Source organism: Natrix helvetica, assembly GCF_964273705.1.
Source record: "Natrix helvetica genome assembly, chromosome: 7".
NCBI classification, from domain to species: domain Eukaryota; kingdom Metazoa; phylum Chordata; class Lepidosauria; order Squamata; family Natricidae; genus Natrix; species Natrix helvetica.
Genome location: NC_138558.1, coordinates 14,831,767 through 14,855,161, shown reverse-complemented (window position 1 = coordinate 14,855,161; position 23,395 = coordinate 14,831,767). Strand labels below are relative to the sequence as shown.

The 23,395-nt window shown below is 42.2% G+C and overlaps 1 protein-coding gene across 4 annotated transcripts in view; it reads left to right on the top strand.

Annotated features, from left to right (window-relative positions):
- Window positions 1–23,395, top strand: part of FAM13A (family with sequence similarity 13 member A) — a 158,808-nt gene that overhangs the window by 20,897 nt on the left and 114,516 nt on the right. For all 4 annotated transcript variants that reach the window (XM_081959546.1, XM_081959544.1, XM_081959545.1 and 1 more), the window contains 2 exons: window positions 10,881–11,028; window positions 17,428–17,508. In XM_081959546.1, coding sequence (XP_081815672.1) covers window positions 10,881–11,028; window positions 17,428–17,508 — 229 coding nt within the window. The remainder of the gene's footprint in view (window positions 1–10,880; window positions 11,029–17,427; window positions 17,509–23,395) is intronic.

The window sequence follows — 23,395 nt, the reverse complement described above, 5'->3', positions numbered from 1 at the left end:
AGGAAAACCTCCGGAGCTGCGGTGGGCAGAAAACAGGCTCAATGTGCCAACTGAAGCTCGTTTCCAAACTTCTGGTTGGACCCTTTTTTTGCGGTCCCCAGGCTCCGGAGGCTTTCCTGGAGCCTGGGGAGGGCAACAACGGCCGCCCCCGGCCCCCTAGAGGAAATACCAAGCTCAGCTTGGAGGTGAGCAGTGTGGGGCGCATGTGGGAGCACGCTTTGCATCATGGGTGCCAACAGACCCTATCCTGCCTGTGCCGCCACTGTCGTATACAAATGAACAAGATTGCCGAGAGAAGGATAGTCCAGCTTCACCTCTTCTGTTAGACTATAGATGTCTCTTTTGTCTCAGTCAAAACCAAAATATGGAGAGAGAAAAAAAACTTTATGAAATTAATGAATCACAGGAAGACATTAGCTGCATCCCAGTCACCAATTTCACATCCAATACAAACCTCTCAAGATTACCTTGCCAAAATTCAGAACAGTCAGTCAATCGAGATGCTTGGCTCCCACATTCCAACATTAAGCTTCAAATAAGTCCTGTTAAAAGTCCCCACTGTCACACACGTGCGTACATCGATCCGTCAAAAATTCAAATTGGAAAGGGCAAAAATGCAAATGTGACACCTTGAGATACGACATCATTATCATATCTTTTGTGGCAAAGGAGAAGGCAAAGGTAGATAAACTGTATGACCTCTGACCTCCGAAAGATTGTCCTCTAAAATGTTTAGCAATTACCATGTCAATACTGGGTTTTTTTTTAAAGGACAGGTGAGGGTTGGCAGACAGTACAAGAAATAATTATACTAAATCGTCTTCATAATCTGAAAGAGAGCCAGTCTGGTATCGTGGTTAAGGCACCAGGTTAGAGACTGCGCGATCTAATCCCGCTTTAGGAATGAAGCCAGCTGGATGGCCTTGAGCCAGTCATCCTCTCAGCTCTGGAAAGAAAGCACAGCAATTTCCATTTCTGGAAAACCTTGTTAAGAAAACTGCAAGGACTAGTCCAGGCCGTTGGTGGGATCAAAAACTGGCTCAAAGGCCCCCAACATACACTTTCGTAAATGTAAAATAATCTCCAAGTGGAAGGTATGTACCTGCTTATGATTCACCCTGTTGATTAAGTGGCACAACCTCATGGATAGCTTGGCTCAGAGATGTTGCTAGTGCTAACTTGTGAAACAAATAGGAATTAATATAGTTCTCTTTTGTGTATGTACTATAAAAATAAAATGGTGCATGGAAAAAAAACCATATTCACATATTATCCCCCTAGCTGAATAGCAATAGCACTTAGACTTATATACTGTTTCACAATGCTTCATAGCCATCCTTAAGCGGTTTACAGAGTCAGCATATTTTCCCCACAATCTAGGGCCTCATTTTACCGACCTCGGAGGGATGGAAGACTGAATCAATCTTCAGCCGGTGAGACTTGAACTGCTGGCAGTCAGCGGTCAGCAGAATTAGCCTGCAATACTCCATTCTAATCACTGCGCCACCTCGGCGCTTAGGAATACTGAGTAATACATTATTGAAACATTGGTTCCCATCCCCTGTGAAACAGGCCCCCCTTCAAAAAAATTGGAAACTAATAAATATTTGCAAATCATTGACCTATCTTCTATATATTATATTGGTGACAAAATAATTAACAGGAAGAATAATAATATGAAAACATTAATATAGTTCTCAAAGAGAGGCATGAAGACTGAAACAAGGCACCATTACATTTCCTCAGTTAGTTATCCTTCTTATTTTGTGGCTCGAATCTAGACAAATGTCTCAGCAAAAGTATGTTGTCCTCAGGGGTGATATTCACTTACTTCCCCTACCGGTTCGCAAATGTGAGCGTGTACATGCTCCACGCATGCGCTCGCCTTCCACATATGCGCTTTGATCACGTATGTGGCTTGATGCATGCACGTGGCTTGAAAACGTGCCTAAATTTGAATTAAAAATGGTTATGTTAGTACTTTCAAAAAGGATTGTAACTTATACAAAACTATTTTTAAAGGTATTTGTATTTTAAAGTTTTTATTTTTCAATAAAGTTTTAAAAATTAAAAGAAAGAAAGTGTAGTGAACTGGTTAAGAAAAAACTCCGTGAGGTAACTGTGAACAAGTAACTTTTATTTTAAAGAGCAAGCTAACAAGAGAACAAGTAAATCTGCCCCACGCTCTGCTTGATAGCTATTTTATACAGAAGCTGTCAACCAGAGCAACCAATAGGGAAACTGCAAAAGTCCCGCTTTGAGCCAGAATGCGCCATAGCCAACAACGGCTGTCCATTTGTTGCCAGCCGCCTGGCCCTAAGTTGAGGACTTGTGGGCGTTCATAAGTCGAGGACTTTTGACGGGTTGCAAGTTGAGGACTTTACAGAAAGAAAACGTGCCTAAATAGGATGGCATTAAGTCGAGGCAGGTGGGCGGGATTTCCACTACCGGTGAACAGGTTCGAACCGGCTGAATACCACCTCTGGTTGTCCTCCATCTATATCTGTACACTTTGCCTCCCTTTTTTTTTTCATTCCACATTCTTACCTGTTGCAAAATTGCCAGGCATCTAATTGCAAAAAAGGCACCCCTGAGGTAAAGAGTTTAATTGCACCCTTGTTTGAGCTTCGTCATATCCCTTAATCCTGCTTAATGATTTTAGTCATAGTCCCATTTTTTTTTAGAGATAGTCCTGAATAATATTTAACTACAAAATGCTGCCACTCTGGTCTACGACTGGACATGATTCACCAGAGATTATAATGTTTCACTTCCATGTAGTCATATTCTTCAAGGTCTTCTAATCCAATGAAATGCCAGTGTGGTGTAATCTGGTTTTGTCAGATTGGGTGACTCAGCAATTGGCAGGTGTGTTTTACAGGTTTGCCCCAAATTTACACTACAGGTAGTCCTCGAGTTACGAATGAAGTGTCCATTCCATCCGTAACCCAAAGATTTGTGGGAGTGAATCTCGTACTTGAACAGGATCACTCCCTCCTTTCGCCCACCCATTCGTTAATAGAATGTGAGGCTTGTTAAGTGCACATGAGGTATTTCAGAGTGGGGAAGGCCACGGGAGGCCTACTGATGGAACAGGCCACCTGCCTAAGACCACCCAAGACCTCCCCAACCCACTGAAATAACTCTTGCTCCCCACAATTGCTCCCCCCCCCACAATCTGCCACGCCAGGTCACTTAACCTCGTGAAGATCTAGCAAGCAGTCTCCCCTCCAGCCTATCAGCTGCGTGCTCCTGCAGTTCTGTTCAAGACTCTGCAGGCCTGGCCTGGCAGGTTGCTGGCTGAAATGGAGCTTCTGAGGGATGAATCTGGCCCTCCGACGCTCCCTTCAGCCATCGTAGATCTTCCCCAGCTTGCTACAAGCCAAAATGGAGCCTCCGGGGGCCAGAGCTGGCCCTCTGACATTTCAGCTGGCAATGTGCAGGATGAATGTTGCAGAGCCTCTGCAGTTGTTCATAAGGGCAAACAACTGCCCTGGTGCTCCAAAATCTGTAGTTTCGGGCCTTGTTCGCAAATGCTAGGGGGCGCTTATCGAGTAATTTCGAACATTCGCTAAGGAAATGCTCATAGCCCAGGGATTACCTGTATTCTAATCCAGTCAGTTAACACTGGCAACTCACCTAGAAGATGTTGGTTTTAGTGTAAAATGAGTCAAAAGTCTTTAAGATAAAGCTAACTCTCCCATCACCTTCTCAATTTTGTCCAGAGACAACTGAGAGGTTTAGCAGAGGGCTTAATTATTTTTCCTCACTTTCAGAATAGAGATGAAGCCCCAAAAATAGCTTTTCTAGGTGTCCTGTCCCCACTTCATTATTCACCACCACATGGTGGCGATGGAAAAGTACCAGGACAGGACGGTTACAAGTATGTTCTCCGGTATTCAGTGATAGAAGAGCCAATCCGATCCACCACAATTTTTTATCGTCTATTTTTTCATTTCTAAATCCAAGGGTGGGGAACAGACGTGTCATAACAGCTTCCCAGTCTACTTTGAAATGACCTGAGTGACATAAACGTCTGTTCTTCATTTATGTACTGTTTCTTGCAGTCTTAAATTGAAGAGCACCTGATTTGGAAAGTAGCGTTCCTTGTAGCCATAAGCCAGGGGTGTCCAAACTTGGCAACTTTAAGACTTGTGGACTTCAACTCCCAGAATTCCCCAGCCAGCTGGCTGGGGAATTCTGGGAGTTGAAGTCCACAAGTCTTAAAGTTGCCAAGTTTGGACACCCCTGCCATACGCTGTACCAGAAATGTCAGAAATAAATGTCCTTGGACAAAAAAAGAGTCCAGCATTATCCAGTTAGTGCTCTCTGCTTATTTATTTATTATTTATTTATTTATTTGTGCTTCTAGACCGCCCCCTCTCCCAGAAGGGACTCGGGGCGGTGTACAGTCCATAGAGAATATCACAGAAATACAATAAAAAATTAAATATTAAATATGTACAGTTTGGAGGAGGTTAAAATGCAATTAAAAGAACTGTACAAAGCTGAATAAATATAATTTTTTAAAATCCCTAAAACGGACACAACAGATTAAAAACCCTAAAATAACCAGATAATAATACATTTGCCAGGAGGGACAGTTGTAATTATGCCAGGCCTGCTAATCGGAACAGGTGAGTCTTCAATTTTTGCCGGAAGGAGCGGAGGTCAGAAGTGGTTCTAATGTCGGGGGGAGGTCATTCCAGAGGGTTGGGCCCATCACAGAGAAGGCCCTACTCCTTGGTGTCGCCCGTTGGCATTGCCTAGTGGACGGCACCAGGAGAAGTCCCTCCCTGTGTGAGCGAATTGGCCGCAGGGATGTATGTGGGAGGATGCGATCCCGCAAGTAACTAGGTCCCGTGCCATGGAGCGCTTTAAAGATGGTAATCAGCACCTTGAAACGCACCCGAAAAACCACAGGTAGCCAGTGCAGCTCGCGCAGGAGAGGTGTTACGTGGGAGTACCTCGTACTCCCCATCACAGCCCGCGCGGCTGCGTTCTGAACCAACTGCGTGCTTGGACCCACGCTTCATAAGAAGTGAATTTGGTTTGTTACTAAGAGCCAGATAGCAATCCTCTCTTCTTTCTGCCCCAATTCTGATGAAATTGGCACATACTGAACATCTGGCAAGTAATCAAAATCTACCTAAGCAGAGCAAGAATTTGGAGCTTCAAATGGCTTTCTTTCAACAGCTGTACTTAGACTACAAAGATTCACTCACCGTAGACGAGACGGACATCAAACTAGACTAGGAGATTCAGAAGAAGTTGGCACCACAAGGAATTGTGGTCCATTCCATTATAAGCCACATTATCTACCTTCAATATTAATATACCTGTGGCAGATATCTGTAGGGTTGTACAGGTATACAGATATAGGTACTTTCCGTCTAATGACCATTCATTTAGCAACTGTTGGAAGTTACAATGGTGCTGAAAAAGTGACTCATAATTGTCCTCTCAATAATGAACAGTACAGTATCTTTTTTGGTCACATGAATGCGATCTGAATACTCAGCAACAAGCTGGATTTTTAACTCTTGCCGTGTCCCAAGGTCACATGATCACCATTTGCAACCTTCCAGCCAGCTTGCAACAAGCGAAGTCAATGGGGAAGCCAGAAGGAATTTGTAAGCTTTACATTAAGATCCACTTAATGACTGCAAAGTTGTAAATATCAGATGCAGTCCTGTGATGTCTCATTTAATGACAAAGTCTCCAGTGCCTATGTGGTCATAAATCAAGGACTACCTGTATATCTATTGGTCAGGCTTACCAAGTTGCACTTTGACATGAAGGTTGTAATTGCCAAATTGGGAGTTCCTATCCAATTTAATGTAAGGACGCAGTGGCTAAGACGCTGAGCTTGTCGATCAGAAAAGTAAGCAGTTCGGCGGCTCGAATCCCTAGCGCCGCATAGTGGAGTGAACTCCCGTTACTTCTCCCAGCTTCTGCCAACCTAGCAGTTCGAAAGCACATAAAAGTGCAAGTAGAAAAATAGGAACCACGTTTGATGGGAAGGTAACAGCGTTCCATGCGCCTTTGGCATTTAGTCACGCTGGCCACATGACCACGGAGACGTTTTCAGACAGCGCTGGCTTTTCGGCTTTGAAACGGATATGAGCCCCGCTGGCTAGAGTCGGGAACAACTAGCACATATGTGCAAGGGGAACCTTTACCTTTACCCATTTTTAAAGCACAGTGTAAAATTGCTCAAGTTACTACTGCCAAAGATTATCAGAGCAATTTACTTCTAGTGTTATATGAACATATTCTCTCTCACTTCAAAATGTAGCCAAGAATCAGAGCCTTCAAACTAAGAAGCTGCTGCCTATCATTTCTTGGAAAGTTATATGAGGCATTGAGCTAAAAATAAACAGATAAGGGCAGCATCAGTAATATTCATGCTAGCTTTTTTTTCCCCCCTGAGTAATTGGAAGCAGTTTAACTAAAGCCTGGCTGGCAAAGTATGACACCCTTTTCTTATCAAATCCTCTTTCCCCCCATGGATGCAAGGTTGGCAAAGGGTGTCTTGCCCAATCAAAATTCTTGCCTGTGATGAAAATGTTTCACGAGCCAAAGAGGACACAACCCGTTGTGCAAGAGTTTTCAGGCAGAAAAGAAAAAGGATCACTCACATGGTTAATCATATGGGAGATTAAAAAGGTGGGAGTGGAGGAAGCTTGCAACACAGTTTTTGTTTAAAGCAGCTTTAAACAACCAAAGTCTATTTACTCAGTAGCCTAACTCGTTTGATTTCAATTGGATTTGTGTATTCAGAATAGCAGTCGCTATGCACTTATTAATAGCAGGAAGCGGAATTGAAAAGATTTCTCCTAATAGGCTAGAAAATGTCCAAGAGAAAGGTACAAAGAACAGGCAACCTCAGAGGTTTTCCAGCCAAATTTCCACCAGCAGGAAGGACAATTTAATTGCAGCACCAGCAAACAGATCTGGGGTGGTTTAAGGTGGCAGGGATGCTATGAGCTCTAATGCTGAACTGATGAGGAATCCATTTTGACTCTGTCATTTTCTGTTTGCGATATTGTTGACAAAACACCACTATCACACTGACTTTTATTCTTTTATGAATTTTGCCGTTCCTTGTTTCACTGAATTGCTTTGATTCGTTACGGTACCTCGTTTAAAAGAAATGACATAGTATGAGTTGCCTCGGTTGGCCTTCAGCCAAAATAAGTATAGATGGTTGGTTTTATAAATAAATTCTGTACAGCTACTGCAGGTATGCAAAAGTGAAAAAAAAATAGTATGTTTTCTTCTCCGTAGTATTTTATCGTTTTATTTTAATGGAAGATTTGTCTTGGATTTGCTGACAGTAAATCAATGAAATCAGGCTATCATTTGTGTCTGATACTCTTTTTGGAGTGGGCAAGTCATGTCTTCCTTTTGAGCAACAATGCATATATAACCATCCTTCCTTGCTGCTCTGACCTAGGCTTCCCAAGAGCATGAAGCAAACTCCTGGTCCCCACAAAAACCCCTTTTATTAATTCACTGTGATTTCTGCTCATTCACATCCAGCAAAGTCTTTCAAGGGAGGATTTACAGTCACAGACCTTATTTGGCCAATCTGCAAAACTTGGCAAGGAGTCTCAGAGGGTCACGAACCAATTAAGTGAACTAATTGTCTCCTGCAAACTCCACTCCCCTTTTGCTCCTCTTTTATTTCCTCTGGGAGGGGGGCATTCATCATTCACTTGTGGACTTACTCCCAAGTCGACCCCTGTTCTTTAGCTGTTCATTTCGTCTGGCAATGCATGTGTGCACTGGGATCAGGCTCCAGCTGTTCCTCTGCCTCACTAATGTCTGACTCTGAAGGCAACTGATAACTGGCATATAGCTCTGCCTCCCTCTCTGCCTCCGACACAGAGCCCTCATCAGAGCCTTCCCCAGACTCCAGGACTGGCTCATTTTCCTCCCCAACCTCCTCACTGTCCGAATCTGCTGCCAGCTCCCCTGGCGGGCCACAACATCTGCCACAAAGTCTTTTCTCTCTTCTAACATTAAATGGCGTTTACAAGGCTGATAATACTTGCCACTTGAATTGCTACTCAGCTCTTCTACTGAAATTCAATGTGATTATGACACTGACCAAGAGCTAATTAAGGAGATTGATAGTATGAGCAAGGTTTTCATCAGGGTGTAGGTCATGGATGTCAAATCCATGCTTGGCATGGGTGCTTAGATCTGGCCCGCGGCACCACCCTGGAAACAGCAAAGAGCCAGCCTGCGGTGCCTCTGCCAGCGAAAACAGAGCTCGGAAGGGCTGTGTGCGGTAGCCTTTTTCACTGGCAGAGGGCTACAGGAGGCTGTCGCAGCCGGAAATGGAGCCCGGAGAGGCCAAATGAGGTCCCCAAGCTCCGTTTTCGCTGGCAGAGTGCTGGCAAAACAAATTACTAGCAAAAGTACCCCCCCCAAGCCCTGCCCACCCCACCACAGGTGCCCCCGACAGGTGATGTTGAGCTGGCTACATCCACCATTGCCACACCCACCCGATCCCCTGTGGTCAAAAGCAACCCTGATGCAGCCCTCAATGAAAGCTAGTTTTGTTCACTAATAAGCTGAAGAGATCGGAGCCTCTTAAGTTTCCCGAAGAGGATAATTCAAAAGGCTCTATTTCACAATATATTTGAACAGGTGGGCTGATATCCAAAGAACCTTGGAACTGGTTGCCTGACTCTAAAAGGCCATTTGTCATCATTCCTTTTGCAAGTGACAGATGTTTTAGAATTGGCTTGCAATATGTCAAGGTGGCATTCTGTCCAATGAGGGGGAGAAATTTTATTGCAACAACAGATTCTACTAGCTTTTGATCTCTGGGTATCATCATGAGCAATCAAGGACACTGTTATCTTCTCTTGAAGAAGCCTTCATGGTGTGACTCCCACATATCTTTTTTTCTACCCTGGCAACAATCGTGGTCGTTGTGTTGTGGCCTACCAGCGGCCAGGGAAGCTGGCAGCAGATTCGGACAGTGAGGAAGTTGGGGAGGAAGATGGGCCAGTCCTGGAGTCAGGGGAAGGCTCTGATGAGGGCTCTATGTCAGAGGCAGAGATGGGGCCAGAGCCGTATGCCAGTTATCAACTGCCTTCAGAGTCAGACATCAGTGAGGCAGACGAACAGCTGGAGCCTGTTCCCAGTGTGTGCATGAGCAGAGTGGCGAGACGAAGGGAACAGCTAAAGAACAGGGGTCGACTTGGGAGTAAGGCTACAGGTGGACGATGAATGCCCCTCCCAGAGGAAATAAAAGAGGAGCGAAAGGGAAGTGGAATTTGCAGGAGACAATTAGTTCACTTTTGGTTCGTGATTCTCCGAGACTCTTTGCCAGGTTCTGCAGATTGGCCAGATAAGGTCTGTGACTGTAAATCCTCCCTTGAAAGACTTTGCTGAATGTGAATGAGCAGAATTCACAGTAAATTAATAAAAGGGTTTTTTGTCGGGACAAGGAGTTGTTTCATGCTCTTGGGAAGCCTAGGTCAGAACCCATTGTCTTCTGCTGTTTTGATTTAGCAAGGCCATCATACCTTGTGTTGTCACTTTGCCACCACTGTACCTTCAGCCTTCTCCCAATAGTACACATGTTCTCCAGCTATCAAAACACACCTCCCATTTGCATCCATTTGATTCTACTCCAAAGTCCTCTGGAACTCATCTTCCATAACTTTTTAGGAGACCATACCAGCAGGCACATAGTCATATGAGCAGCCCTGGTGGTGCAGTGGTTAGTATGCAGTATTGTATTGCAGGGTAATTCTGCCCACAGCCTGGAAATTAATCCTGACTGGGCTGAAGATTGACTCAGCCTTTCATCCTTCCGGTAAAATGAGGACCCAGATTGTTGGGGGCAATATGCTGACTCTGTAAACAATACAGCTCAGAAAGGACTGTGAAGCAGTATTAAACTCTAAGTGCTCTTGCTATTACTTATTCTACCGACTGCCAGCAGTTTGATTCTCACCGGCTCAAGGTTGACTCTGCCTTCCATCCTTGCAAAGTCAGTAAAATCAGGACCCAGATTGTTGGGGGCAATATGTTGACTCTGTACTATGAAGCAGCATATAAGTCTAACTGCTATTACTCAGACTCCCATTTTTTGTTGTGTTCCATGGCTTACTATACTTGCAGTTCATTTGCATTTTTAGTCATTAGAGTACGTGATGTAATATTTAGTGCATACCCTAAAATCGAAAGTGATTAGGAAAATTAATCCATCACAAGGGTACACTCCACTGCATTTGATGATCATTTGAAACTCTTACCGTATTTTTTGGAGTATAAGACACACACCAGGATTTTGAAGAGCAAATTAAAAGAAAAAGTTTTTGCACTCCGTAGACTTCCCCAAAATGGCCCATTTTTCACTAAAACGGGCCCGGTTTTTTTTTTCCCCCAAAAAGGGGCATGAATAGCCTTTAGGAGGCTTTCAGAGTGCTCTTGGGAGGTCCCCCCCCCCCAAAATGAACAACAAACGGCCTGTTTTTCACTCAAATCTTCCCTCCCCAGCACCCAGGAGCACTCTGAAAGCCTCCTAAAGGCTATGCATGGCCATTTTGGTGAAGGGAGCAAGATTTTAGGAGATAAAAAATGCTGCATTCAGTGTATAAGACGTACCCAGATTTTCAGCCTCTCTTTTGAGGGAAAAAAGTGCGTCTTATAGTCCAAAAAATACAGTAATTCTTTCTCCTTTTTAAATCAGTCCAAGAACAAATCGGGTTCGGACCCATCCCTCTTATTTTGTGCTGCTTCCTTGGACTGGCCTAGGCGTCCCTCATTTCATTCCCCATTAGAAAAGGAAACACACAGTGCTTGATGCTTTCATCCTGCTTTATGCATTGATTGCTTTATTTGTCTTGCAGTGTCCCACCTGGCTTTGAAGGGATGAGGCAGCAGGAAATCTGTAACAAAATTATGGTCCACATGTTGGAGAACTACAGTCCCTTGTTTGAATGGGAGCCTCAGAAGCAAGGAGGATGCAAAGCGTCACCGAAAATTATATTGGTGAAAGTGAGTGTTTGCAAGCTGAATGGTGATTTTGAACCTATCCCCCACTGTGATTTACTATAAACAAGGTCAGTTTAGTAAGTGTCAGAGTAAAATGGTCTGTGTGAACTCTGATCCTGAAAAGAGATTCAGGCTTGGGGGTGGGGGATGGCTCTTAATGTTTTGTACTTTTTCATTGACCCAAACTGTATATTGCTCACTTTTAGTTGTTGTTTTGTTGTGCACTTACCATGTTTCCCCAAAAATAAGACAGGGTCTTATTTTTTTTGACCTCTGAAATAACGTATTTTTCGGAGTATAAGATGCACCTTTTTTCCTCAAAAAAGAGGCAGAAAATCTGGGTGTGTCTTATACACTGAATACAGCATTTTTGGCCTCCTGAAACCCCGCCCCCTTCATCAAAATGGCAATGCAGAGCCTTTAGGAGGCCTCCAGAGTGCTCCTGGGGGTTGGGGCGGGCAAAAATGAGCTAAAAACAGGCCATTTTTTGCTCATTTTTGCCCTCCCAGCAAAAACTCTATAAGCCTCCTAAAGGCTACGCATGCCCTTTTTTAAAAACCAAAAACGGGCCCGTTTTCACAAAAAATGATCAGTTTTTGGGAGGTCTGCAGAGTGCAATTTTTTTTTGTTTTTTGTAAATTGCCTCTTCAGAATTTTGGTGCATCTTGTACTCCAGTGCGTCTTATACTCCGAAAAATGCAGTAAGCACTTGGCCTTATTTTTGGGGAGGTCTTATTATAATTGAAATGCAGGAGGTAGTGAGCGGGTCACCTCATGGCTGCTGTCGTGTTGCAATATTTTCGGGGGGACTTATTTTTGGAGGAGGGCTTATTTTAGCGCATGCACTTAAAAGCCCGATTGGGCTTATTATCCCGGGGAGGTCTTATTTTCGGGAAAACAGGTATGAGTGAGTATGTATATCTGCCTCCAGGAACCTGTTTGACACTCAGAATACAGCTCCAGGAAGCAACAATCAAAGAAATAGAAGAAAAACAGTGCAAAGGAATTATTTTGTTGATCTGAGCTAAAATTCTGAGCAGGAAGTACAGGTACTCATCGTTAATTGGTTCTGGGAAGCATGATGAGTAGCAAAAACAATGAGTGCCAAACATTTTTTCCCCATAAGGAATAATGTTGTGAGTCACAAGGCAGCCGACACCGATAATAGCAATAGCAGACTTAGATTTATATACCACTTCACGGTGCTTTATATCCCTCTAAGTGGTTTACAGGGTCCACATATTGCCCCTCAACAATCTGGGTCCTCCTTTTACCCATCTGGGAAGGATGGAAGGCTGAATCAACCTTGAGCCGATGAGAATTGAACTGCCAAATGGCTGGCAGCCAGCAATCAGCAGATGTAGCCTGCAGTACTGCATTCTAACCACTGCGCCACTGTGGCTCTTAGCTTAGTTCTAGCTTTTGCATTGAATACCAAACGACGAATACCAGGACGATTTTTTTATGTCAAAATGCATTGAGCCCCAAATTTGATGAGTTTCAAAGCATTTGAATACCAAGGTACCAAAGGATAGAAGCTTAACGAGCGTGTTATCCTCAAAGGAGCAATAGAATGCCATATTACAGCTGAAATCAAGTTGTTGGATGCCAATTGTTTGGTTTGAGTCTAATGAGAAATTGAAAGCCAATAGGAAAATACCATGGCTACAGCTAAACAGCTCTCTTCTTTGCCTTTGCCAGTGAATTTCTTGTTAAATTCCCTTCTGTTCTCTCTCAGTTCTTCAGCCCTTTTTCTTTAGCTAACTTCTGTTCCTAATGATCCCCAGGCCCACAGTTTTTAAGAATGGATAACAGAAGATTATAACTGATAAAAGCTATAATTTAAGAATAATAGAAGATTATAACTGATAAAAGAGAATATTTGTGGCTCAGGGTTGTCATGAGGGGTCTTTGATGCTGTCTGAGCTGGCTTGTTTTCTTGCAGACCTTTCATTACTCAAACTAGCCCTTAGCACTGATGATGTTATCTAGTTTGGTAATGAAAGGTCTGCAAGAAAACAAGCAAGCTCAGAGAGCTCCAAAGACTAACTATTTTTGCCTTTGCTATCCCAATCATTTAGGAGTTCATGTCTAATTATTCAACATTTGGATCACTAGCAGAGTTTGCAAATTCCCTGAAACCTTTCCATTTGGGCAGATTTCCCAATAATATTAAATTCTCCACTGTACTTAAACACTAATAAGAACAGATGATTCACCGTCACCCATCAAAAACCAAGAATTACCATATTTTTCGGAGTATAAGATGCACCTTTTTCCCTCAAAAAAGAGGCTGAAAATCTGGGTGCGTCTTATACACTGAATACATCATTTTTTGCCTCCCCAAACCCCACTCCCTTTACCAAAATGGCCATGCATAGCCTTTAGGAGGCTTTCAGAGAGCTCCTGGGAACTGGGGAGGGCAGAAATGAGTGAAAAATGGATGGTTTTTTGCTCAATTTTGCCCCCCCCCCCAGTCCCCAGGAGTACTCTATAAGCCTCCAAAAGGCTATGCATGCAATTTGTTTGACAAAAAATGGGCCCGTTTTTGCAAAAACGGGCCATTTTTTGCTCAGTTTGCCCCACCCGCCCTCCCCCCAGGAACACTCTGCAAGCCCCCTAAAAGCTATGCATGCCTTTGGGGGGGAATGGACCCGTTTTCGCAAAAAACAGGCCGTTTTTGGGAGGTTTGCAGAGTGTAAAAGCTTTTTTTTTTATTTGCCTCTTCAAAACCTTGGTGCATCTTATACTCCACTGCATGTTAATTCCGAATAAATATGGTATATTTTGCCCAAACAAACCTATGCAATTCATCCCTGGGTTTGCTCTTATACTCCAAAATCATTTTGCTTTTCTTCTTTCCCTTCTCCACTTCTATCCCATTTGTTATTAGCTCTGGCTTATCCATGTGCCTGAAATGCAGGTTTAAAACAGACTAGTGATGCCAGATTATTTTTTAAAAAGTGTAAACATTGATGCAATTTATTAACGTTCGTGGCACAGTCAGCCAGATATTTAGACTGGATTTGGTATTTGTATCTGTCTATGAAGTCCTTCCTAAGGACTTGGAATAAGGAGATGTTGTTTGATAATGTTAATTAAACTTATCATCGCAAGATGTAAGCTGTTCCAAGTAAAGTTGTTGTGATCATTACTTAGCACTTAACTTTCATGCTGTTCAGTTGTGTATGAAACGGTGTCTTTTATCTTTACGAGTGCTAGTTAAAATCTGAGATTCTGACCACTGTTTAAGTTGGATAGGAAGCAGCCTTGGAAAATAAGATACGTCCTTGACTGGTGTTATGTCCAAACGAAAACCAGCAGCCATGTAAATGGAGTTGTTTTGGGCTTTTTAGCATTTGCGATAATGATGTGAAACAATTTGCTTCTTGCTATCATCCATGCAGCAAACTCTCTTGGAGACTGTTTTGTAAACCAAGAGGCAAATGCACATGGTGCGGAGAAAGGCATCACTTGAACAGTTTTTTAAAATTTTTGCCTCCCTTTAAGCTTTCGTTGTTCTCGTTACTGATTAAATTGATGGGGAAATAAAAGCCTGGGGAGAGGGAGAGGAATGTATGTGGAAGGAGAATTAATGATCAGGGAGAATGAATCTTTATTTGGTAAGATTTTTGATTGATGACACCATAGCCGTGAAACTCAAGAGGGACCATGAAAACAACCATGTTACAGTCATACATTCTTACTTGATTCTTAAATAAGCAGAACCTTGGTAGGTGACAGGAACGCCTGGAAATAAAACACTGCATACATATTCCAGATATTTGAAGTATTATATTTGAAGTATGTTTGTAATCTACTTCTGGAATATACACATCGTTAACAAAAAGAAGTTTGACATACAGGAATACAATCAATCTGGAAGACAAGGTGATGTTATTTCAGATTGTCTGTTCGTACATAAGACATTAACTAATAAGTAAATATTAGACTAGGAAACTATAAAAGGAAAACTTATGTTAAATCACCTTTTAAAATGGACAGCACAGAGTCTTATTTATGCACAGTTGAGATAGTCCTGTTAGGCAATCATGGTCTTGAAATAGAAACATGTTAGTTATTCGAAATGGTAGCTTCTAATGTTCTTTTTGTGTGTTAACCTGTAATGAGCTTGTATATTAGTTAAGAAGTGTGAGAAAGACCCCAGTTAAGTCTCCAGAGAAGTTTGGCAAAGTATTTCAAAAATAATTTAAGTTTGTATGGTAAGGGTAGTGGTTTAACTATAACAGAGACGTATAAACAGATTGGCTAGTAAAGAACAGTTGCTCACATCTTGCTGAATTGGTCGGATTAGAGAAAAAAGCAAATGTACCTGGCTTAGTGCAATGTTATATTTTCCACAGCATTGTGCCAATTTTTTTTCTCTGTAGTATGTTTTCCTCCCCACCCCTCCTTCCTGTTGTTGGGCTGATGCAAGAAATACCATCTAATCCAGGGATGTCAAATTCAAGGCCTGGAGCCGGAGTCGGCCTGTGGGGTGTTTAGATCTGGCCCACAGTGCTTCTGCCAGTGAAAACAGAGTTCGGGAGGACTGCATTGGTACATACGCTGAGCTCCATTTTTTATGGCAGAGGGTTGCAGGAGGCCATCGCAGCCCAAAACGGAACTCGTCGAGCTGGCCACACCCACCCAGGCCCCCCAAGGTCAAACACAACCCCCGATGTGGTCCTCAATAAAATCGAGTTTGACACCTCTGATCTAATCACTTGCATGCATTCACTCATAAAGTTAAATTACATTTTTCAGCTAAAATTGCTGAAGCTGCCTGGTTCATATGTAATACTAAGCCAGAAAAATTGAGCTTCAGAGCAGTGTTGAAACCAAACATAAATCAGTTTTAACATGGCTTAGCAAACCTGGCTTTGAGCTGATTATCATTTCTACTGCACGATTGACATATATTGATTCTCTTCTTAGGGGAAGAGATTAAACCTGAAAGGTACATAGTAAAACGGAGCATGTTTCGCATTATGAACAAAATTTTGATTTTTCTTTTCAAGAGAACATTTTATTCTTGCAGATCAATTAGTATTTCATTGAGCAGATGGATATTTTTTCGGAAAAAAAAATTAGAGCAAGAAAAAAAAATCCATTGGGATATTTTTTCCTAGCGAGATTAAAACACACTCATTTCTAGGTGATAGTTTATGAGCTCCTGTGGTCTTTCCTTTAGAGTCCTGTACAGCTGCCAAGGAGAATCACATTGTTTTATTTTATTTCACATTTTGACATGCCGTTCTAATGTTACTGCGGCCCTAAATAACTTCCTCCTATTATTTTCTATGACTTACGTGCCATCAGATTTATTTATGCAATTTGTAGGCTGCCCAACTTCCAACAATGGTAAGTGGCTTACAATTAAAAATCAGGGAAAACCTTTGAAAAATCATAAGCAGCCTGAATTCAAATAAACAAACAAACAGATCATGGTGACTTCATAAAGTAATCCTTCTCCAAAATGATCTGTGCCCAGCCTAGCCCTTCATTTTTTCTAATGGTACAACCATTGTTACCATAATCCAGGGGTGTCCAAACTTGGGAACTTTAAGACGTGTGGACTTCAACTCCCAGAATTCTGGGAGTTGAAGTCCACACGTCTTAAAGTTCCCAAGTTTGGACACCCCTGCCATAATCCATCCATCTTGCTGTTGATCAGCCTCCCTTTCCTTGTACTTTCCCCAATATTATTGATTCCTCAAGGGAGTTGAGTCTTCACATAATAGGTCCAAAGCGGGTGAAATCCAGCAGGTTCTGACAGGTTCTGGAGAACCAGTAGTAGAAATTTTGAGTAGTTCAGAGAAACGACAATTGCCACCTCTGTCTGGTCTTTCCCCTATCTATTCTCTGCCTCCCGAGTCCCAGCTGATCGGGAGGAAATGGGGATTTTGCAGTATCCTTCCCCTGCCACGCCCACCAAGCCACGCTCACAGAATTTCTTGGCTGCAGTCCCCCATTTGCGGTGATCTTGGAGTCCAGGAAAATAAAATCTGTCTATAAAATCTATTATGTAAAATCAAATCTATACCCTACCAAATCTTAAAACAAATCACAACATTAGGACCTGCTTGATTTGTTGGCAATATGGCAGTCCTATCTACTTGAATTCAGTTAATAATAATCTCCTGCTAAGCTTGGATTTCCAATTGCAGCTTTTGATGAAGTCCATCGGGAATGCTGGAGCTTTGTTTTGAGGTGTCTCTTTTTAGTCAATCCAGTTGTGATAAAAAAAAAAAATCATTTCACAGAAGCAGAAGAGAACATTTCAATACCTATCTGTATTTGAAGCTCAAGTGCCTGTCAAGTGAACTGGTAGTCTGTTCTTGTTTCAGGATGTATCTCCGGACATATTTTTTATGAATTGCTTTTGATGTTTCCTGATAGGAGGCTCGTTGCAAGTCATCTCCTCCAATCTTACTGAAGAACCTTGAGACAGAAACGCCCAAGCCAAAACCAAGAACTAAGGTACAGAAAAATAAGGGTATTCATCTTTTCGGTGCTGCTTTCCATTTTCCTTTTATTTGCACTATTTATTAAATTTAAATGCCACCCATCTCACTGTCCAAAGTGACTCTGGGTGACTTACAATGTAATAAAATAGAAATATAAAAGCAATTGTAAATGTTGTTAGAAGCATTTGGGCATATTGGAACAGATTCAGTGAAGGGCAATGAGAATAAACAGAAAGCTAGAAGCTAGCTTTTGGGAAGAAAAATTGAAAGAGCTGAGCAACTTCAGCCTTTTAAAGGTAGCCGTGGAAGAGGATATAATACCATGTTTTCCCGAAAATAAGACAGGATCTTATTTTCCTTTGACCCCCGAGATAAACGCTTGGCCTTATTTTCGGGGAAGTCTTACTATTTTTGAGGTGCAGGAAGTGCCAAGCGTGGTCACCTCATGGCTGCTGCTGTGTTGAAATATTTTGGGGGAGGGCTTATTTTTTGGGGAGGGCTTATTTTAGCACATGCGCTCAAAAGCCTAATTGGGCTTATTATCTGGGGAGGTCTTATTTTCGGGGAAACGGTAGCACTCTTCAAATACCTGGGGGGGAAATGTAATGGTATGTGACAATGGCCTTAAGAGACAGGAGGAAGAGTGGCAGATAGGCAGAAATCAATTAAGAGACAGCTAAGCCTGCAGAAGGAATAGGGGCATGTCAAAAGAGAACTTCCCTAGTTTCGTGGACTGTAAAGGTAAGAGGAGAAATAGGTTCTTTCAGTCTTGGAGAATTCTGTTAATGTAAACCAACAATAAAGATAGAGGTGGTGCTTCTTTGTGCCCAAGGTCATTCTTGTTTGTCTCACAAGGCTGGGAGAATATGACTTAAAAGCCAAGACTTGTACACCATTGTTCCCAGATGCAGGACACAAAATCATTGAATTTGTTTAAAAGCAGATTCCAGTTCCATGGTTTTTTTTTTTTATAAAAAACTAAAGTTCAGAGCAGTTCAATCTGTTGAAACAAACATTTGGGGAAATTTTGCTCTTCCCTTCATTGTTTGTCCTCAGGGGGAAGCCAAGCAGCCACCTGTCATGGATGCTTTAATCTGGTTTCCTGCACTCAGCAGTAATTTGGATTAAATAGTCTAAATGCTTTCTTCCAACTCTAGGATCATATGGCCTGTTTTGTGACTCCACTAATTCCCGCTCATCTTTGATGGATTGCTTTAGAGTAAATACATTCTTGAACACCTGTTTCTTAAATAACCAGACAAATAATGAAAGTTTCTTGGAATTGATCCCATCTACAGTAGGTTTTGTTCTGTAAACACCAATGTCAGCGTTCCAAATATCATGCAGAATTAAATCAGAGTCCAAGGCAGAGCTATCCTTAAAGTTTCAATTTAATAAGACAGACATGTTGGCAACAAACTGTGGAATCCCAAATCTGAAACCTTCCTGGGATTCCACCCAGTTTAAAGTTCATAATCTTTTCCCCACACCCATAAATCCATCACATGGTCCAATCTTCTTCTTCCACGCTGGCATCTCTACCCTGCTAGTTCCGGTCAGGTGTCGAGGTGCAGAGACAAAAGATGACCTTGGGCTTCTAGAAAGGAATGACAACAACACATTCCACAATTCTACTCCTTTCTATTCCCCCTCCCAATTACTACACTAATGAAACAGAATAATGAAATAAGAGAGAGTGTGTCAGGCCAAAGATCCTAAAAAGGAATATAACTGCAGGCCTGACAACCTACTTGCCAAGCGTGTGCACACATACACAATGCTTTGACAAAATTCCAAGGCATTTTAGCCATGCTACACTTGCATCAGTGTTTGGGAACTGAATTTAATCTTGGCATCAATGCTTTATTGACCCATCCATCAAAAATATATAACCCAGTGTTCATTACTGTTCTGCACTCTACGGCTTTGCTGCACTCAGGGCCACTTGAATTAAAAGCTTTTGAAGGTATAAAGAACAGGCACGATAAAAAGGTAGAGTTAGACTTGCTAGATAGAAATGTCATCATCTGGAATTCCAGTGAATTTAGAATTGCCACAAATATAGATATTTGCCTTACAAGAGAGAAAGGAATGTCCTCTTAAATTTGTCCTTTCAGTTGAGAATCAATTTGAAAGACATTAATAAACTAGCCTTGAAATGTTGGTGATGTCATCTTTTCAACCTGAGAATGGAAAAGTTCAGCTTTTGGGTGGAGCAGATTGTTTAAATCCTCAGTAGCACTTTGTTCATACATCTAATTTGTCAGAAATCTGATTTGCTCTGATTTTAGGTTGCAGGATTTGTCGTACCTATACTTGAACAGGCTTGCTAACTTTTTCCCCACATTGGTTTTAAATGCTACCATTTTTTGTGGCGTCGGAGGCAAGTGATTCAATTATCTAATTTTTAGGAACATTGGGATTTGAGTTGGATGTGTTAGATGTATAGCCTGGCTTTTCTCCAGAAACTTAAAGCAGCTTTCCAAAGGATCTTCATTCATTTTATCATTGTGATGAGTTGGGGTAAAAGGCAATGATTGGCCAAACTTGGAGCTTCTCATTGGGGATGTTGTAGAAAGAAAGCCATGATAGTCTAAAGCAGCCAAAAATCATTCATTCGTTCATCCTGTTATGGCCCGCCAGCACCCAGAAGAGCTGGGAGCAGAGTGGGACAGTGAGGAAGTTGGGGAGTCCTGGAGGCTGGGGAAGGCTCGGACGAGGGCTCTACGTCGGAGGCAGAAACGGGGCTGAGGCTGTCTGGCAGTGATCAGGTGCCTACGGAGCTAGACAGCGGTGAAGCAGAGGAACAGCTGGAGCCTGTTCTCAGTGTGCTCATGCGCAGAGCTGCCAGAAGAAAAGAACAACTCAGAAATCAGGATAGACTTGGGAGTAAAGTCACTGGTGGAAGGTGATTGGCCCTAAAAGAGAAGTGAAAGAGGAATTCACATTCATTTAATAAAAGGGGTTTTGTCGGGACCAGGACTCCGCCTCATGCTTTTTGGGGAAGCCTAGGTCAGAACACATACATCCAAAAGGGTAACCTTTTGTGATTTTAATAAAACTTGTAAGTTGGAACAGGTGCTCCCAGACTCCTCGACGTTGTTTTTGAAGGACCGAAAGTCTTCTGTGACCTTCCATGATTAAAAATAAACTTGAACCTCACCTCCTCAGTTTTAGTCCACTACATGAATCACCATACTACAAATTGTTGATTGCTGATTATTCCTGATTAGTAATGTGAATCCAATCAATTGTGGCTTCATTAGTAAACACCAGGTTAGCAAATCATCAAAGTGCAATTTGTGAATCCAATTTAATTTTCTTATGTTTCGTAGGCTGTTTTGGATGCTTTGGGGGAAAAGTAATGACATAAATATTGCATCTCCAATGGTATAGTTCAGAAATTATAATACAATATGTGTCTCAATATGTGCCTTCTTTGCTTTTTCTGTCAGTTTGAGCAACCTGGCTTACTACTATATATTGTAAGAGCAAACAAACCCACTTACTATCTCTGGGATTACATTTCTCAGGACCTTCCAACCTTTAGATACATTGCAGGGGGAAATAGCCATTGGAGTCTTAGTACATAGAGCTAGAGGTTTGCACTTTCGTGTGGTTTGAGGCAATTTGAACTTGACTTGTGCAAATTTGTGGTTATTGTTTTACATGGAAACATGCTCATAAATCAGAGCTTTATTGCTACATCTTTTAGCCTGCGTGCACAAATCCAATTTTTGGGTAGTTTCCCAGCCTACTTCTCCCCCTTTCTCCTCCCACCAGTCTTTCTTGGAATACAGAAATCAAATTATAGTGGGAAAGGAAGGGGACTTTATTTCCTGTTTTACCAGCTTTGCCCCACCAAGTTTAAAATTGTAAGTTTGTTCACTTGTATTAATATAACAGACGTGATAGTTGGCAAAACAGACATATACAGAGTAAAAGCTGAATGCAATGTTAACTATATAGCTAGATGGTCCAATCTTTAAAAAGCTTTTCTCTGTCTTTGGATACATAATCTAATGGGAAGAGTTTGGAGCAGAAAATGGAGTTGTACGTATCTTCAGCCACATCATTTTTTTTCCCCACATGTGCTTTGTAGCTACGACTTAAGAGAGGGAGATGGTTGGATCAGACCTAGAAGAGTTGAAATTTGCCAATCCAAAATTGGTTTGCAGGTCTGTTTTGTTTTGTTTGGAAAGATGAAATTGAATTTGTACTGCGGAGAGAGGGGAGTAAGCCCTTCACTTGATTTGTGGCCTGTTGTATGTTGTGTGCATGAATCTTTCTTTCGGTTCTTTGCCAGCTAAGAGAAAGGCATTTTTTCCTGCAACAACCTTCGCTATTAACCTTTCTTTTGTTTATTAAAGCAAAAGTTCATTTCTATAGTTAGCAAGGGTGTCTCTCCCTTCTTCTGAGTACTTGACAGATGACAGTTAGAGGAAGAAAAAAAACATCTGTCCAACAACACTAGGGAAGGTTGCCTCTATTTGCCCTGCAATTTCTGCTCTCATAGTCAAGGCAGGGCCGCAAATTGTACAGGCCTCAAATCTGACCCAAGGTACCATATTTTTGGACTATAAGACGCACCGGTGTATAAGATGCACCAAGATTTTGAAGAGGTAAGTAAGAAAAAAAAGTTTTTGTCTTCCCTGGCCCCCAGGAGCACTCTGCAGGCTTCAGCAGGGCTGGGGAAAGGAAAACTGGGGGCACTGTTGCCTTCTCCTAGTGCTGCTGAAGCCTGCAGAGTGCTTCTGGAGGCTAGGAGAAGGCAGAAACGCCTCATTTTGTGTGAAAAATGGCCCATTTTTCACTCATTTTTGGCAAAAACGAGATGTGGGGGCGGGGCTTCAGGAGGACAAAAATGGCTGTATTCAGTATATAAGACGCACCAACATTTCCACACTCTTTTTTGGGGGGGAGGTAAAGGTGCATCTTTTACTCCGAAAAATACGGTAATCATTTCTCCAGATGTTGGAATTGGCCAGCATTTTTCTTTCTTTCTTTTGATGTGTTCCTGTTCCCCTGCGCACAATGTTTTTTGCGGGCCAAGGGCCATCCTAGACTTTAAGGGTCATGTTGGGCCTTTCATAGTGAATGGAGGAATGAAACCATGTTAGAAAATTTTTTAAATGGGGAGGAGGAAGAAAATTAAAATAATTAACAACTGTACATTGAAGTTATTTTAAATTGTTCATTTGTTTATAAAATCTTTTGGCCATCTTACCCATCTTACCACAGGGCGGCGTACAGTCATAAAGTACGTATATAAAAATATGCACACACCCAGACGCACACATCATAAATAACTTAGTAGAGATTCTCCGTCATCCAGGTCATGGTTGTCCCAAAGGTGCTTTTTCAGGAGGCAAGTGGACTTCCTTGTTTTTTTCTTTTGAAAACGTTTCGCTTCTCATCCAAGAAGCTTCTTCAGCTCTGACAGGATAGTGGAGAATGGAAGGATGTATATTCCATGCAGACAGCTGGTCATTTGCATCCTTTTACAGGGTCATTGAAGCAGCTGGAGGTTGAAATGTGTCCTCAGGGTCACCTTAGTAGTGCTCCTGGTTCCTGTAGCCTGCAACTTTTTCCTCCGCAAATACATTCTTATTCACACATTTCTATTTCCACATGAGCTGAAGAAGCTTCTTGGATGAGAAGCGAAACGTCTTCAAAAGAAAAAAACAAGAAAGTCCAGTTGCCCAAAGCACCTTTGGGACATAAGTACGTTCATACAACCTAAATGTTATGATCCAATTCAAGATGGAGAAGTCAGGGGCAGGATGAGCAGGGGAGGTAGGATCTACCACTTCCACTATGATGCTCCCCCAAGCTAACTGGAAGACCCAGATCTTTAGGGTCCAATGTCTGGGAGATCATGAGGGTTGGAAGCAACCTCA